At 45.3% G+C, this 19,111-nt stretch overlaps 1 protein-coding gene across 1 annotated transcript in view; it reads right to left on the reverse strand.

Moving 5' to 3' along the window:
• LOC133349825 (beta-1,4-galactosyltransferase 2-like) overlaps window positions 1–19,111 on the reverse strand; it is a 73,930-nt gene that overhangs the window by 35,986 nt on the left and 18,833 nt on the right. The window contains exon 3 of the mRNA XM_061563621.1: window positions 7,266–7,388. Within this exon, the coding sequence (XP_061419605.1) occupies window positions 7,266–7,388 (123 nt within the window). The remainder of the gene's footprint in view (window positions 1–7,265; window positions 7,389–19,111) is intronic.

The raw sequence follows: 19,111 nt of genomic DNA on the forward strand, positions 1-19,111 counted from the left end.
TTGTTTTCTGTGAAATTATGAATCGTTGTATTGTTTTCTTCTATGACAAATATCTCTTATACCTCGTATCTCGTGCTCCTGGTTAAATGTGAAATTGAAACATTTTATTCACCCACAATTAAGTCACTATAAAGGTATCTCTATTTTACAGGTCCGATCTGCTGAAGCCTTTCCTACAGCGAGACTATCCACAACTACTCTTCCATAAACCTGTGAGACGGAATCTCAGCGAGATGGTGTTTTGTGAAGGACTGTCAGCTACAGACTTTATGGAGCCAATGTCGACCTCAAGTACTGAGACTAAAAAAGATAGTGACAGTGCAGAAGATCACTCTTTGGTTCTTTCGGTAAAGTCACGTATAAAGATAAAATAATAAATTAAATAATAGCATACTACGACGTTTCGATTGCAACACAAGCAATCATCATCAGGTATAAAAGAAAGAAATAGCAACAAAAATCTAACCAGAAAACTATAGACAGACATATACGCAGACAGATATCACAAAGATACACAGAGAGAGGACACGCATCGGCACAAAGAGAGAGATCGTCTCTGTGACAGGGCCTTAAATAGAGAGAGGGGGGGCGGGGTCGGAGAGAGGGAGGGGGCAGAGGAAAAATTTGCATGTCAATGAGTAGGGCGACGTGTGGTACGGTACGCAAGCTTGAAAATTAGGAGAAAGGGAGAAAGGCACACTAAAATTAAATAACCTAGCAAAATATCGAAATGTAATGTAATGCAACACAGAGAGTCGGTCAACACACAATTAACGCATAGCCTGGTCGATTACGTATTTCAAAGATTGCTAAGTTAGAATTTAAGTGTGAAAATTCCAAAGAGAGGACACAGGCAGAGAGAGAAAACAAAAAACCCAGAGAGAGAGAAAAAAAAATCGAAACGTCGTAGTATGCTATTATTTAATGTATTATTTAATCTTTATACGTGACTTTACCGAAAGAACCAAAGAGTTATTCCTGCAGTCACGAAAGCTTCAAATTAAGATTGAACCACTTCTACGGGGAAGTTTTAAGTTTGTTTTTTTCTTTTTTTCTCTCTCTCCTCTCTCTCTGGGTTTTTTTTTTCTCTCTCTGCCTGTGTCCTCTCTTTGGAATTTTCACACTTAAATCTAACTTAGCAATCTTTGAAATACGTAATCGACCAGGCTATGCGTTAATTGTGTGTTGACCGACTCTGTGTTGCATTACATTACATTTCGATATTTTGCTAGGTTATTTAATTTTAGTGTGTCTTTCTCCCTTTCTCCTAATTTTCAAGCTTGCGTACCGTACCACACGTCGCCCTACTCATTGACATGCAAATTTTTCCTCTGCCCCCTCCCTCTCTCCGACCCCGCCCCCCTCTCTGTATTTAAGGCCCCGTCACAGAGACGATCTCTCTCTTTGTGCCGATGCGTGTCCTCTCTCTGTGTATCTTTGTGATATCTGTCTGCTTATATGTCTGTCTATAGTTTTCTGGTTAGATTTTTGTTGCTATTTCTTTCTTTTATACCTGATGATGATTGCTTGTGTTGCAATCGAAACGTCGTAGTATGCTATTATTTAATTTGTTATTTTATCTTTATACGTGACTTTACCGAAAGAACCAAAGAGTAATTCCTGCAGTCACGAAAGCTTCAAATTAAGAGTGCAGAAGATATCGGTGAACTCTCTCGTGACACTGCAACTTACACAACACATGAGGTCTACAGTTCAGACAGAAAGCATACTTTGTTCTCTGCTGGCATCATAGTGCAACAAGCTACGCGAGGTACTTCTGGTATGACAATGCCATGGCCACCAATGTCAACAGATCTGAATATTGATGCAGCAGATACCATGGTACATGTGGAGCTGTACAATCTGATTGGCTGGTGTACTGGAGCATCAGATGAACCTATGTTTGATAAGAAAGTACAGTTGCCTGAGGATACCAACAGCAGATTACTGTCCATCTGCCAAGACATAGTATACCTGGCATCAAGTGGTAAAAAGCCTACACCTAAATCCCTTGCATTAGGACTGAACGTTAGGCACTTAACCGGCTCTTCCCAATTGTTAGATATTCTGAGCAGACTTGGACACTGCATATCAACATCAAGTACCATTGGTTTTGAGACAGCCTTAGCCGAATATCAGCTGGCTACCGGAACAGATATACCAAAGTGTATGTCAAAGCAGCATCCAACCGTTTTGGTGTGGGATAACATTGACTTTGGGGAGGAGACCCTGTCTGGACGAGGTACTACCCACCACACCAATGGTATAATGGTTCAGAGTAAAATGAAAAGCGAAGACCATAGGAGAACTGTGTTCATCAGAAAAGGTGTAAGGACACTGCAACCACAAAAGAGTGTTCTGGACCTATACATTCATACCAAGAGACAGGGCCCTCAAGAGCTAAATGTTCCTCTGCTGGAGTATAATACTGTCCCATCTATGGAGCTGGCACAAAAACTGATACAATCTATGTACTGCTAAAATATAGCTGGCATGCAGTATCAGACACTTCTCTTCCAGGATGGACCGGGTTTAATTGTTCTACTCAGACTAGCTCACTGCCAAAATCTGCTTTCTACTATCTACCAGTTATAGAGGCTTCCCCTACAGAAATGACCACTGTAAACACCATACTCACTAGAAGTGTGGAAATTGCTGATTGACTAGATTTGGAGAGTATTGTCACTGTGTATGACCAGGCTATATACGCTAAAGCACAGCAAATAAGGTGGAAAGACCAAAATCTGATGCAGCGTATCATCCCAAGACTAGGTTAGTTCCACACAGCCATGTCCTTAATGGCAGTGATAGGCAAACGTTTCAAAGAAGCAGGACTACAGGATATGCTGATTTAATCAAATGTGGTAGCTGTTGGTTCAATAAATGGAGTCATTAGTGGACATCACTACAACCGTAGCATTCGTGCACACAAACTCCTATTTGAGGCAATGCATATCTTGCGGTTGAGGTCATTTCTTCAGTCCCTTTCTGAGCAACAGCACACTCGTTACATATCAGCCATGGAAGATCTAGTACGAGAGTACAAGTCTGAGGCAGGATTTTCATCTAACTCAGTGTCTGACATATTATCAGATATTCTGTCCTGCTATGATAGATATGTACATGAGATGAACTCTGTTAATCCCACCTTTGGACTTTGGAGCTCATACATTTAAATGGTTCAACTGTTACTGAGTTTCATTAGAGCAACCAGAGACTCTGACTGGAGCCTTCACTTAGCAACAGTGAGACGTATGCTGGCATGGTATTTTGCATATAACCGCCAAAATTATGCAAGGTACCTATCAGCATATTGGGTCGAGAGGATCAATCTTCCAAAGACTCATCCACACTGCTATGAAGAAGTTACTGCAAAAAGAAACTGGACAGTACAGCGTAAGGATGCTAACAGGTTCTCATCCATAGCTTGTGCCCAAGCAATAGAACAAACCTGCAACCGTGATTCAAAGACCAAAGGCGGCATAACTGGGATAACATTGAACAGAGGTGCCATCCAGCGATGGATACTGTCTCATCCTGAACGTTCTGCAATCACAAGGCAGTGTGAAATGATGGCTGGAATGCAACATGAAGAGAAGGGTCATAAAGAGTTGGATGCAACAAGAATTGCAAAAGACAATGCTGCTGTTATATCTTTGGTTTCAGCGGTTGAGTCTATGATCAATCCATTCCTGCCTCGTGAAGATATTGTATGTATTAGCTCTGGTGTTGTTGCTACAAAGACTGTCAGAGATGACATACAAAGTGCTTGTGATAAAGGTGAAACAGCTCTGAAAATTTTCATCCAAGATCGAGTCAATTAATAAAAAACAGACTCTCCAATAAAGTCCTTGAAGCTCACTACGTTTGGGGATCAAATGAAGAAATCATCCAAGACAAAAGATGGAAATCAAGTCATTCTAAAAAATGACAGGAGACTCTTTGCACGACTGTTAGTGATAAGTCAATCCCGGTCTGTAAACTAGAAAGAGATTCTGACATATTCACTTGGCAATATCTCATCCCCGCTAGCAAGCACTGATGGTTCATTAGCCAAAACAAATAAGGCTGCTCTTCTAGCTTGTTTAGAATCAAAGAACAAGGACTGTCATGTGAACAAGACTGTTGGTGATAATGGTGTCCTACTGATAGATGGCATGGCATTGATCAGGAGTCTCAAGAATATACCAGACACATTCGGTGAGCTTGCTGATGATCTTCTTCAACTTATGATTAAGATGGGTACAAAGTTGAGTTGTCCAAGGGTCGATTTTGTCATTGATCGCTACCCGGCAGTAAGCATCAAAAATGCTGAACGATCAAGACGTGCTGTTGTTGGACAACAATTACTGCAAATATACAGCATCAAGCAGAATACTCCAAGTCAGTGGACCAAGTTTCTAGCCAGTGGTGAAAATAAAGAAGCATTGACAGACTTTCTCTTTGAGACATGGAGAACTGTGCCTTTACAAGCAGCTGGAAAAGACATAGCTATCTTTGTGGCACACAGAAATGTATGTCATCAACTCACTCTTAAAGATGGCATTATGTCTGTCAAAGAGGTAGAATATTTGACTTGTGACCATGAAGAAGCTGACACGAGGCTCCTACTTCATGCAAAACATGCCTGCAGTGAACGTTATAATAAGATAATCATCCAGAGTCCTGACACTGATGTTGCTATCATTTCACTTTCAATAATGGCTAAGCTTCCCTCAGCAAAGATGTACTTTCTGACAGGAACAAAAGACAGGCAAAGAATGTTAGATCTCCAGGCTATTGGTTCTGCTTTGGGTCCTTCACTAACAGAGGCACTGATAGGACGACACACATTCACTGGCTGTGACTCAACTAGTTCCTTTTATGGGAAAGGAAAAGAGAAACCACTAAATATAGTGTCTGGAAATGCAGAGTACATCAGTGCATTTGTTGCTCTTGGGAGGCAATTTGAATTGGACAGCACCACATTTGTGACCATAGAACGTTTTGTGTCTGAGCTGTATGGAGAAAAGGTATCAGATGTTAATTTGGCCAGATACAATAGGTTCTGTGTCCAGGCCTCTTCCGAACAGGCATTACCTCCAACAAAAGATGCACTTACAGAGCACTTCAAGCGTGCTAACTACCAAGCTGCAATCCACAGGAGAGCATTGGATCCTTTTATAAATGCTCCCAGTCCAGACGGCTTTGGATGGATTGTCAAGGATGGTGATCTCATCATATCATGGATGACTAAAGATCCAGCTCCTCAACAGATTTTGGGGTCACTCCACTGTGGGTGTAAGTCTGGTACATGCCACAAGGCTGACCTGGCCTGCACTGACCTATGTAAATGTGTTCATTGTGACAATGTGAGATTAACTGAGGATATTGTTTCATGTGAATCTGATAGTGAGGACAGTGATCTTGATATTTAGTGATGTGTATATGATAATAATATAAAATAATAAAAATAAAACATAATAAAACAATGTTATGTTTTATTTTTATTATTTTTATTATTTTATTACTTCCCTTCTACGTGACTTTACCGAAAGAACCAAGAAGATGAATCCCTGCAGTCACGAAAGCTTTAAATCGAAATATAATAATATAAATCAATCAAAATTAAATCTTGTTTACAATAATCATTCCTGTGAATATGTACATGTAGTGCAGTTACTGCTCGTGTATGCGAATTGACAATTCACCATTAAATGTGTTATTTTAAAAAGTGTTTTTTATATATTATATTTTGGCTTAATTCTATTTGTTATTCAGATTTTACCTCAAATATTACCTTTGAATTGGAACAACATAATGAGAAGTAATTGGGATGTTAATGCTACAGTAGAAGTTTTCTTGATAATCTTATCATGTTTACTGTGCATAGATAGCAACTTCAGGTATATCACACATTTCAAACTGGTTTATTTTGTAATTCAAGTGGTAATTCTGCATTTTTGGGTTTATATGATAAACAGGTTTGAAAGTGCAAAATTCCCTATGGTTTCCCTTTTTTTCAAAATGGGCACCTTTAGCATCATTTTTCTCAAAAACTGCAAGGTTGTGTGCGGAGAACTTTTTCCTAAGGAATCTCTATATATTTCTGATGTTAAATATAAAAAAGTAGGTAGTGCCCACATTGGTGGAACGAAACCCTATTTCTAGGCCTCTTTTAGGTTACCGACAGCGGCCTATATTTCCCGAGCGACATGTTGCGTTACTTACATCATGGGTTAAACTATCTGTCGATAATATAATCTAAGCGAGATCACTGTTGATTTTACCACAAGAACGGGTCGGTCTGGGACAGTTCAGGTAACCTACAGTCTAGCAGACTGGAAAGCTCGGAAAATAATTCCTACAGAGGTAAAGACAGAGGTCGATAGATGACAGTGGTCATAAGCGACCGTATTCTGTTTGTTATTTTCATAAGCAGCAGCTCAAATGACGTGATTGTTGATTAATCTCTCAGGATTTTCACGCAGATTTCTTCACAGTGAATTGGTGCTATCCCTCCAACATGCGAGCTACCAGTGACAGGCTTCCTGCAATTGTGCTGATGTACAATAGCGTATCCATTCGGTGCAGCCTCATGGTCATATACCCAGGTTTCAGGAACGACCAATATGTACTGTCCACAATCGTTAATCAAATCGTGGATCAGCGCCGTACCATTGACTATAGAGCATGCATTGGCCAATCCAAATTTGAGGAGCCCTGTTCCAGGGCTTGTATCGATATCTGACATCAGCAGCAGTATGGCTATGAAGTTGCTCTTCCATGATTGCGTGGATGTAGGGCGGAAGAAGAACCGACTAGATCTGCAGCACAACCATGTGCGAAGCATTGCAACAAGTGACAAACACATTCGGTTAGGGGTCAGCATTTCCATAGCAGATCGTAGCACATTGGGTGCAGAACTCGAGTAGTTTGAATTGGAAAGTGGGCCAGCACTTCCTTTAGCACGTTGGAAGCTGGGCTGAGTCTGTTGGCGAGTCCCACTGAATTATAGGCGACGTTTGGATGAGATAGAATTGGTTTGTCGATATAAGCCAAGATAAATTCCCGGTATGGCCCCCATTCTCCCCGGAAGATATGAGGCATTACTTGACCAGACCGCTCGGCTCGCTCAGCGGGAATCCCACAAGAGCAGGGCCCAGCTGCAAGCAGCCAGAAAGCAGAAGTCATCACAAGGTGTTGTTGCTGTTATTGCTGCTGTTATTCCTGCGGGGGGGGGGGGGGGTGCAGGGGGGGGGGGGCGCAGAGGGGTAGTCTCTCACCGTCTAAAGAAGTCATCATCCTCCCCTCCCCAGCCCCAGTAGAGATTCGAGAAGCCGTTGATTGTCTTGAACTGGGCCCTGGACAGGGCAGAGACCCCTCCGAAGGACTGCAGGTACGGCAGCCTGGGAATGCACAAATGAACACCAAGGACATAGATCCCCATAAAAAGTACCATAAATATTAAACATCTGTTTTGTTTTCCTGATGGTGGCTGGCTTGTCTAAGAAAGAGCGCAATAAGTAACCCCAATTGCATACACGGGCACGCGCGTACTGTTCCAAAATTGATATTAAGAATAATTATTCCAATATTTTTTTGTATAATTGATCGGGGCGAGCATGGGACATGAAAGGGTAAGGCACAACGCTCCCCACACAGCAGCTGCCCTTCACACCCGACCGCGAAGGAAGGAGCCAGGCCTTGAGGAAACAACTTTTCACCCCAATAAAGTAGAACAAACACACACACATACCCAAAACAGTGGGGGACACAACTCTCCCCGGACGAGAGATGACGAAACAGACAACGTTTTGTTTTGGTTAACTGATTTTTTGTTTCTTCTAACAACAAGTAAAAGTGTAAAACTTAGCGACAAGAATAAGTGAACATCATAGACCCACACACTCCGATTAAAAACCAGGCTACAATCTACATTAGTGGGTTATTATTTTTCATTTATTATTTTAATACTAATGTTATTCATCTTTTTTATTATTCTTCTTCTATCTACGCAACCTTACCAAAGCACCAAAGAATGAATTCTGGCAGTCAGGGATGTTTTAAGCCAAAACGTAGTTACATCTCCAACCTCTGGATATCAAAAAAATTAATAATCATAATAACTCGAAAATAAACAGCACAAATCCCTGGATACAGACGGGGGAACAAATGTTAATACAATCCTAGGAATATACGTGGTAATAACAATGATAAATCACAAATCTTGGATAAACATAAACTAAATAATAATTATGAAGTATTAGACCAAGTGTCATCGAAAAGAAAAAAAAGGCGAAATAGGTCAATCACGCGCAACCAAGATGAAATGTATTCCATAGAGAAAGCCTCCCAGCCGCCATTGTCTTCCAGAAACATGTGGTAGCAATAAAATCACAACGGGAAAAGGGGGTAGAGCAGGAGAATAGCACTCACAAGGAGAAACTCCCTCAAAGAGAGTTTATTGCAATAATGAATTGGGGTGTAGCAATTTGGGACATCTGTTTTCCACGGATAAAAATATAGTTTGAAGAGGGGGACAGGAACCAGGCCAGGGTGATACTTAACAGATTGCTTAATAAATCAGAACACACACACACGGACACACGTACAGCTGTTCCCACAGGCTGAGAGCGAAATCAAAGGGATTCCGGTCCTTTGTGAGAAGGCGAGCCGAGGGGAGAGAATTTTGCAGATAAAAACAGAGACACGACCCATACATTGCTGCTACTGCGAGAGACAGAAGACTACACAATACAGAAGAGTTCTGCAAGCGGCAAGCTCCGGGGTAGGCTCTGCAATCAACCAAGGATGGCGAGACTTGCTGAGTAGTGACGGGTCACCGGGTACGAGTTCAGCGCTGACAGAAGAAGTATCACTCAAAGTAATTCTACACTGAGTGCCAGCTCCCACCCAGAAGCTGCACGATCAAGGAGAGCAACGACAAGCAATCAACCTCGAGAAAGGGCAGAAAGCGCCAAGCATCGTCCAAGTCAGCATCGCAGAGAACCAGCTGCACGCGCAATCGTGCACCACCAGAGAGGACGGAGTAAGAGAGAGAGCACGCAGCAGCGCCACCGAGCGCCACCGAGCAAGGGTGTCAGCTGCCAGCAGACAAACGACAAGCGTTGTGCAGACTCAGCTCATCCAGCAGGGGAAAGAGCCTGACCAGCCGCCCGTGAGGAAGAGGAGAGCGTCGGTGAGAGCGCCGTGGGTTAAACCCACACACATACCGACCAGCACCAGCTGGGAACCAAGACAAGAGTGAGGAACGGCAACCAGCGCCCACACTCACACACTACCACGCATCGCCTGGCGTCTGCCTGACGCGAAGAATTGATCAAGGAGACCAAACCACACACACATAAACATACCCGGACTAATAATAAGGATCAAGGAGACAAATCACCACACACACATGAAACACATTCCCGGACTGATAATAAGAAGACTAATGATAAGGATGCGTCAACTATTAGCTGATAACGAAGAAAATTTCTGCCCATTGAGTTACGTGGATACAGTCGTTTATAAGTATTTTAGTCGTTATTTTTCTTTTCAATTGCATAAATATTACCAATGAATTCAATGATGTAAACTAAACGTTTGAAACCTACGTTACGAATCTACACGCACACAGGGAGAATAGTGTTAAAATCTTTCTTTTGCTCACAGAATCCTGCCAGCGAATTTATTGAAGCCGTAGCCAATTGATAAGCATCTGCTGAAGCAGGCACACTGCCGCACACCTTTGTTTCAAGACATTTCGTTAAATGCATAATCTTACCGATGAATTCATTGCCGTATACTTTTGCCTTCGGAATATGTTTCTTTTTTGCCATTCGTATGAATATCGTCGCATGCATGTTTAAGGACGTTTTCCTATCGCCGTATATGCTCACGTTACTCTGAGGAATTAATCGATTGTTCTGCTACCCAGTTTAACAACGTAATCATCGAGGGTTAAATGTACAGATCAATGAGGAGAATATCTCCAGGAGTACTGTGTTGACAATTCCAAGCATAAGAGTTCGCATATTAGAGTGTTATGTTTGTGTTTAGAAATTAAAGTTGCTTAACACAAAAGTGTCTGAGTGGTACCTTCCTAAGTTCATGCGTAATAATCTTAATTATAAGAACTGTATTCTGCAGTGAGGTTTGAAATTGGAGACCTGACATAAACACACTAAAACATAATCAGTAAATCTTCTTGGTTCTTTCGGTAAAGTCACGTAGAAGGGAAGTAATAAAATATTAAAAATAAAACATAATAAAACAATTCTCACGACGTTTCGGCCACAACGCAAGCAGCCGTCCTCAGGTGAAAACCAGGTCCATCGAGGCGACAGAGTCTGTCGCCTCGATGGACCTGGTTTTCACCTGTTTTATTTTTAATATTTTATTACTTCCCTTCTACGTGACTTTACCGAAAGAACCAAGAAGATGAATCCCTGCAGTCACGAAAGCTTTAAATCGAAATATAATCAGTAAATGTTAAAGTGAGAATCATTGTATTATCCCAATTGATAATACAACCCTAGACAACGAAGCCGAGCTTAATTTAGTATTCTTGCATCACACTTGTATAACTTCATACAATGCATTGCATCATCCCGATTGATAATACGACCCTAGACAACAAAGCTAATCCTAATTATCATAACTGCATACATTAGCATAATCGCATACATTCGCATAACTTAATACACTTACACCTCCATAATTAGCATAAGTACGTGCATCATTATATAACTTAGCATAATTTAGGATAATTACGTAATTTGCCATTTCCATTAAATTTTTATTATAAATTTTAGTTTTTCAAGATCCGGCATATACAATATAATGGGTGGCTTGCCCGGAATCTCTCACAGACAGTTTAATTAAGGAATGAATCCCTGTTGTGTTAACCAGAGTATTGTGAACTAACATTGCCTTGTAAACAGGGCGTAAAACAAACACACAAAAACGCACTCTGAGGTGAAATACCAGAGTAGCAGAGTATAACGAAGACAGTTGGATTAAGAAGATTTTCTCGAGTCGAATTGACTGCATCCTGTGATATAATTGTTTTCATATGCACTCTGAAGTGAAATACCAGAGTAGCTTACACTATACATGAGATGCTAGGATTAAGAGGAATTTTTGAGTGGATTGCGGAATATTGGGAACTCGTATTCAAACACACAGGCCGGTCTGCTAAAGAGCAGAACAATCAGAGAGACACATGGGAGGAGAGCCGTATCGATGACATTAAGACACATCGAGGGAAACTACTTAAAGACTTGATAAAATGTGACAAAAGTTAGCACGATGTAAAAACTGCAGAAATAGCAAGACTAGATTCATACCTTCTCACACAGGCAGACAGACAGAGACTGTGGAATGAGGAAAAATTCGAAAAGGAAACGGGCGAGAAACTGTCTCTGATAGACGAGGTAATATGTCTTCACACCCTCGTAAGAGAAAAGGAATAGGTTCTAGCGACACCAGCAAAACTCACAGACACTCATTCACAGAACAAATACGAAGGTAGCAGTACACCACAGTCACGTGACTGTAGTCCAGGAACAGACCACACAAAAGTATGGTTATCAATCAAAGTAGCTTTGACAAAGAAACCCCATCGCAACTCGAGAGAAGGGATGGAGAAATACAGACGCAACAGGAAAGCCGAGCTCAAAGACACTCACCACATAAGCACAGGCTAAGAGGACAACGCACACCAACCCATAAACAAGGATCACAAGACCAACATAGGAAACCTAAGGAACACAAGCCACGGGACAGGCAGGAATTACCAAGCAAAGTTGACCCACGTTACAGGCGCAAAATACACTACAGAAGGTATGTTAAGCAGCGCCACAGTTGGAGTAATAGCTGACACTGGCTCCTCTGACGACGACCAACTTTCCGAATACTCATTCAGTAGTAAGACTCTGAAATTGATGGACAAAGTTCTTGTCAGAATTCCCTATTTTGATCCACACAATAGAAACAGAAACATATACACTAATATCGCAACAGTATAAGTGGAGGCAATGATCAGAGGTCTGAGGAAAAGGGACGAGAAAGCGAGTCCGCTGAAATGAAGTTTACATGAACAATCTATACCATTGGCAAAGCCACTACCATACAAGGTTCGCAATGATTTCAAACAACTGAGCCTGGCAGTGATTCGAAAGTTTGGAAAATATTCAACACTGTCTGAGGGGTTTAATGTGCCAAATCTATGACCCAATGCGTAGACGAGGATCCGCGAGATTACCTCCTACGATTTACGCAGGTGATGTTGATCAATACCACGAAGGTGACAAAATGTTCAAGATTATGTTTTTTTAATCATTGAGTCCAGAGATTACAGAAATTGTGGGAATGGTTTTGGACCCAGAGACGGCCTCCTTACACAGCATAGAGAATAGGGCTCACATGGCATGACTATATAGAACTAGGAGCCATTATTCGGATCCAACACACAGGGAGAGGGATAATGAACCAAGCCTTTCAGAGGGAAGTAAAATCACGTGAGCAGCTACAGCACCCCACATGTGAGGCATTTCATACACCAAGCCCCACAATGCAGAGAAGAGCAAGCACCCACGAACTACCAACGTAATTAAATACACAGATGGCAAAGTAACGAGAGAGTGGCACACAAATTGGAGGCGACCACAGCGCACAAAGACAAGTATTTACGGGAATCGCAGGGCATGGAGGCCAAGAGTGGATTCATACCAGCACCCAATGCGACGGCACACAGAAGGTCAAACACAATATGCCCATTTCCGATCGATACCTCCACCGGCTCTACCAGGAGGGAGTAGAGAAACAGGAAATACGGAAAAACAAATGGGCTCAACTGAGATACAAAATGTGGCACAAACATGTAATGAATCACCCACATTGATTGAGAATGAGCTGTCAGTGAGAGCACTACCCGCTGAATTACAGCAAAATCACAGCCCCGTTGAAAAATACAAGCGGGCTAATAGTGGCAAAAAAAAATAATTAATGGTCTTCCCAAGATCCATAAAGAAGGCACCCCGCTACGACCCATCGAGTCGATGATCAACTCTCCTACCTACAAACTAGCCCGGTTTCTATCAGATACTCTGCTTCCCTTCACAGGCAAGACCTCTTCGGCAGTACTCAACTCAACCCAATTAGCCTCTATGGTCAAGGACATGGTACTATCTCGTGATGATATCCTCGTCAGTTTTGATGTAGTATCTCTGTTTACCAAAGTCCCAGTACCTGACACCCTAACAATAATTGAGGACTTGGTCCAACATGGATTTAATTCGGATGTACCTGCGCCGGTTAGCCATTGCCTCACCAACACTTATTTTACCTGGAATGGCACCTTCTACAAACAGAATGAGGGTACCCCTATGGGTTCCCCCTTGTCACCAGTGATAGCCAACATGTTCATGCAAAAGTTTGAATCAGACGCCATCCAGACATCCACCCTGCGTCCTTCCCTGTGGAAGAGGTATGTGGATGACACTTTCGTCATTTGGCCACATTGCCTCCCAGCATTGAACCACTTATTGGACCACATCAATTCCAGACACCCATCCATCAGATTCACCATAGAAGTGGAGAAAGATGGTAAACTACCATTCTTAAATATTCTGTTTGAGAGGAGACCTGACGGATCCTTGAGACATTCTGTCTACAGGAAAGCCACCCACACAGATTCCTACTTGAAACCTGATTCCCACCACCACCCATCTAAAAAGAATTCTCTCATCAAAACGCTATACCACAGAGCTCATGGCATTTCTGACCAACACCACCTGGCCAGTGAATTAAGACATGTACATCGGGCCCTCAGGATGAATGGATACTCTGACCGCACCATCCGCCAAGCTGTTTCTCCCACCATACAGAAATAGCCACATGAAACGCTGATCAAAACTATCACGTTGCCATACATAGCAGGCGTGACCAAAAATATCTCCAAAATTCTAAACAAACATAAGAACCAAGTCTGATTCAGTACAGTACATTAAATCCGTGATCTAATTCCATCTGTGAAAGATGGCATTCCTGACTTACAATACCCTGGAGTCTGCAAACTGAGTTGCAGTTGTGGTGATTGCTACATTGGAGAAACGAAACGTCATATCTCTGATCGTGTCTGCGAGCACAAGTCAGATCTGAAACATGGCAAAACTGATTCTTCTGCCGTTGCCGATCATTGCTACAACACTGGGCTCTCATGAAATTGTCTTTTCCGAGACCAAGGTGCTCTGCAAACCTCCTGGCTACCATCAAAAGTTTGTACACGAAGCCATCCAAATATATAAACACAGACATAATTTCAACCGTGATGATGGGTACAAATTTAGTAATCATTGGAAAGATGTTATTAACCATGCAAAAAATATTTAACTACACATATTTGGACCATCTTATTTGACAGGCACTATTCTTCAGTTACCGTATAGTTTCTTCTTCTTTTTTCAAACACTGGTTTTTCTACTTTAAGTTTTACCACACATATTTGGCAAATCTAGAATTAATCCCAGCAACGTAGCAAAAGTGATGTTTCATCTACATGTAATAAAAGACTTCGGCAGGCACTGCTGGTCTCCGTTGGTCTTTTATTTAGTTTCTTTCTCCGCACCCCGCTGGTCCTGAACACGGACCAGCGTCTCCTTGCGCGCGCCCCGCACGTGCTCCCTCGTCAACTCCTCCACTCTTCCTCGCACCCCGCTGGTCCTGACTGCGGACCAGCGTCTCCTCGCGCGCTCTCACGCGCGCTCCTCCAATAGCTCCCCCACGCCCTCACTCCGCACACCGCTGGCCGACGGCGTGCCGAAGGTCCTTCGGCCACGTGGCCGATGGCGCGGATCCCCTCTCGCCACCCAACGTGGCTCAGCCTTCTTACTCCCGCAACTGACCCCGATCCCTTCCGGGCTCCCCCCTATATCCTGTTTACCACGTGATCCTGACTCCTCCTCTTCCGGATCATCAGATCCGGCCTTCCCATACTGGCTCCGCCCCCCAATACCCCGGGCCAGAGCCCAGCAGCAAACCCCATTTACACTCTCATTACATACATAACAAAGGCTCAGTCCCATTCACAGCAGCCGCACCTTTACATCAACCGCACCTTAACAACTCTTAGAACCTTCCAGTTCAACCAGTCTACACAACAAAGACTCATTCCTGGCAGCGGTTTCAGCCGCACCACCTCTACATAACACAAGGCTCAGTCCCATTTACACGCACGTTTACATCAGCCGCACCTTAACAACTCTTGGAACCTCCGAGTTCAACCAGTCTACACAACAAAGGCTCATTCCTAACAGCGTGCTTCAGAGGCACCGAACCTCACAACAATAATATCCAGGTCCTACCTTGGCTCCTCCCACCCTCAACCAGTATATATATGTGGTGGTCAAGATTGACACACGGCCCACAACCTAGGGGAGAGGTAGGTACCGGTCTGAACCGGTCCGAACCGGTCGGGCAAGAGGCGGTTGGAACCGATCTGAGAGGAGGGGGCTGGCGAGAGCTGGGGGCCCCCAGAACCCCCGCCCCTCAGAGAGGGAGTATATAAGACGGCTCCCGGAGAGCAGGAGTTAGTTCATGTCATCTCAAACTGAAGCAAGAAGCCGCCCGAAGACCCTGGACCCCAAGCCGCCGATGTCCTCCGACAGGGCCGGGCTGAGTGGGGTGCCAGTGTGGGTTAGCCTCCCCTAGGCTAAAGAGCCGTATGGCTTGAGTAGGGAGTGTGGTTAGAATAGCCCGGAGGCTGTACCTCCCTAGGTTTGGGTAAAGGGGCCATTCCCCAGTGTGTCAAGATGTCGTAACTGTTAGTGAATAAAAGCGTGTGGCATCTAAGAAGTCTCCGTCTCCTTCGAGAACATTACATATACAAGGACTGTTTTATTGGAATTTATCTTACTTGATACAGCTATCGTGCTGTGACGGTTCCACCTGAAGACGTAGCTTGTGTTGCCTCCGAAACGTCGTGATTTTTATTTTTATTTTACTTAATTAATTATAATTTTTTACCTACGTGACTTTACCGAAAAAAAACCTAAGAATATGCATCCTTGCAGTCACGAAAGCTTCAAATCTAGAATTAATAGTGGCAAGGCAAACCAGAAGGGTAACAATGATCGGAAAACACTAAAAGCGTCCAATACCAATTCTGATAATGTGGTAGAGAACGCAAGCATCGCTCCCATAATTGACACACCTATTGAACATAAAAACATAACTGCATTCAGGTGTGATCCGACAGGAGATGATAACAAACCACAGGGAGCGAGAGAAAAACCTGATCGCCAGGTAATGGGAAAAGCAGCCCATTGTGTCGCGGATTTGCGTGATTATACTATGGATGGGGCAGAGAAATGTACTACAGGGACACGCCCTGAGGAATGCAGGTGTAATATCTTTAATAATGGTGGGAGACGAGTTGACGGGGCAGCACTCTTTATTCACAGCGGTTGCACACGTAACAGTCCCAACCGAGATAACACCTATGTCACACGTGCCTGACTCGGCCACGCACTCTGTCTTCCCCGTGGGGTATGCGCACCTAACTCTGCCTCGACTCAGGCTCTCCGGCTACGCTCTCCCCACGGGGGAACTATCAGACCCCTACGCGCAGTCGGCTCGGGCCGCACTCAGTCTCTCCCGTAGGGTACGCGTGCCTATCTCTGCCTCGACTCAGGCTCTCCGGCTACGCTCTCCCCACGGGGAACTATCAGACCCCTCTTGCCAGACCACGGGTCTCGACCACTGGGCTACACAGCCCGAGCCCTTACAAGGGCGTCAGACCGTGAATCCCAAGGCCTCGCTTCTGAGCCTCACAGAACCCTGGCCCTTACAAGGGCAGCGGGCTAGGGGTCCCAGGGCCTATCTCTTCCTCCGTCTTCTGTCTTCACCAGTTACCAACTCCCCGAGTGCCCGCGCGCATCGCCTTACATAGCCCTCCGCTCCCGAGGGGGCGGAGCCTATGCGGACCGCGATGTGAGCACCCACTCGATGTAACCAATCACCACGCACTGCCTCACGATCCCTCCTGCCAGCGCGTATCACCACTACATCACCCCCTCCCACATAGCTCGCAGCCGGCCCGGCTGCCAAAAAAAACCCCACTCCACATGTGCGCCCCGTAACATGAACACAACGTAACACAACACAACGTAACACAACACAACACAATAACCGCGAACATTAATCAGTAATAACAAGGAACCCATATACAAACCGACGAGTAACTTAATAAAACATTTTTATAAGACCGACGTGTCCAGAGTCTCCTTGACCCCCTGGTTCTCCCCCCCCGCTCGCCTCTTGAACGGAACAATAGAGCGGTCGGACGGACAGGGAACGCTGTGACGAGACGATCCGGCTGAACCGTCCCTCACCCCCCCTCATTTATTCAGTCATGAAAAGTGACGCGACCTAGCGCGAGTCCGCCTGGCCGGTCCGTCGTACGGGACGGGACGTTGTCGATCGTCCGGTGGCTCCGGTAGCCCCGGGAGGCATGGAGCCGGCCTGGAAGAGCCGCCCGTGACTTGGGGATCCGGTCGCCGCCGGTCGACAGCCGTCAGTTCCGAGACACCTGGGAGCGGATCAGGCGAAGACATGTGAGGATCAGGCGGAGACATTTCCCTCCCCGAGTCGCCGGTCACATCACATGCTCGGTCCTCATGACATAAAGGAAGGCCATATGGTGGCGAGAATGGTTTCAGCTGGGAGGGGTGAACGTACCAACGGCGCTTTCCCCATTTTATCTGAACACACTGGGGTCGTGCAACCCGCACGACCTCCACGGGTCCCCGCCACGGCCTCAGTAATTTAGGAGACGTAGCCAACGGCGCATGAGGGCAGTGCAGCCAGGCCCTATCGCCCGGTTTCCAATCGTGCACGTACACCTTCCGTGCACGCAAGCGCTCGTTAGCGATTTGGCGAGACCTTAAATTCAGCCGTGCAGCCTCCCGTGCCTCGGCCAGTTTTGCAATGTTAAATTTAATATAGTCGGCCAACTTGGAATTAGGCCGCGGCACGGAAAGCCCCAGCTGGGTCTCCATGGGCGGATCGGCCTCCCGACCGTACATCAGATAAAATGGGGAAAATCCCGTAGCTGCATGGGGGGCCATCCTGTACGCGGCGAGGACACCCGGGACCTGCAAGTCCCAGTCAACCTGTGCCTCGCACACCTGCTGGCACAACATGGAAGTTATAGTTCTGTGGAGTCGCTCCACCATCCCATCAGTCTGTGGGTGGTACGGGGAGGTACGCACCTTTTTAGTACCCAAAAGGTCGCACACCTCATGCAGCAATTTGCTCGAAAAATTCTTCCCCTGGTCGGTCAGCAAGCGTTCGGGAGCACCTTTGTCCAGGACGTAGCCCTGGACAAAGGCGTCCGCCACGGCCGCCGCCGACTGGTTGGCAAGTGGCCACGCCATAGGCCATCGAGTGAAGTATTCCACCCCAACCAGCAGGTACTTGTTACCCCTAGGCGTCACCGGAAAAGGCCCCAAGATATCCAGCGCAACGAGCTCGTTCGTGCGCGAGACCTGAATGGACTGTAGCGGCGGATTATGCGCAACGGGCGGTGGTTTCCGTTGAGCGCAGCCCACACACCCCTTCAGTATGTTGACCACATCGCTCCCCATCCCCGGCCAATAATAGTCCCGCTGGAGCAGAGCGAGCATTTTGTTTACTCCCAGATGCAAGAGGCGTTCGTGTGTGGCCAGAACAACTTTGCCCCGCATAGCGGAGGGCACGACGAGTGCGTGCCGCCGGGACATATTGTCCCATCTCATTAGCAGGCCCTGTTTAAGCAGCCAGGAGCCGGCTCTCTTCTGACCCTCCTCGGGACCCCCCACCCTACGACGCAACGCAAGTAGGGAGCTGTCAGCCATCTGGAGTCGGCCCCACTCAACGAGAGACAGTGAAAGTAGCGAGTCCCCGCCCGCAAGAGTAGCGGGAACATCGACCAGCGGTGCATTGGCGGCCGCGACCAACTCACCCTCGGGAACAGCGACATGCGGTTTACAGCGTGCCGACCCCATAAAACATGCACATTCGGAACGAGGCGACAATCGGGACAGGGCATCCGCGTTGGTGTGGTGCAACCCCTTACGGTAAGTGG

Source organism: Lethenteron reissneri, chromosome 31 (genome assembly GCF_015708825.2).
Source record: "Lethenteron reissneri isolate LAM-NWPU_2019-01 chromosome 31, ASM1570882v1, whole genome shotgun sequence".
Classification (NCBI taxonomy): Eukaryota; Metazoa; Chordata; class Hyperoartia; order Petromyzontiformes; family Petromyzontidae; genus Lethenteron; species Lethenteron reissneri.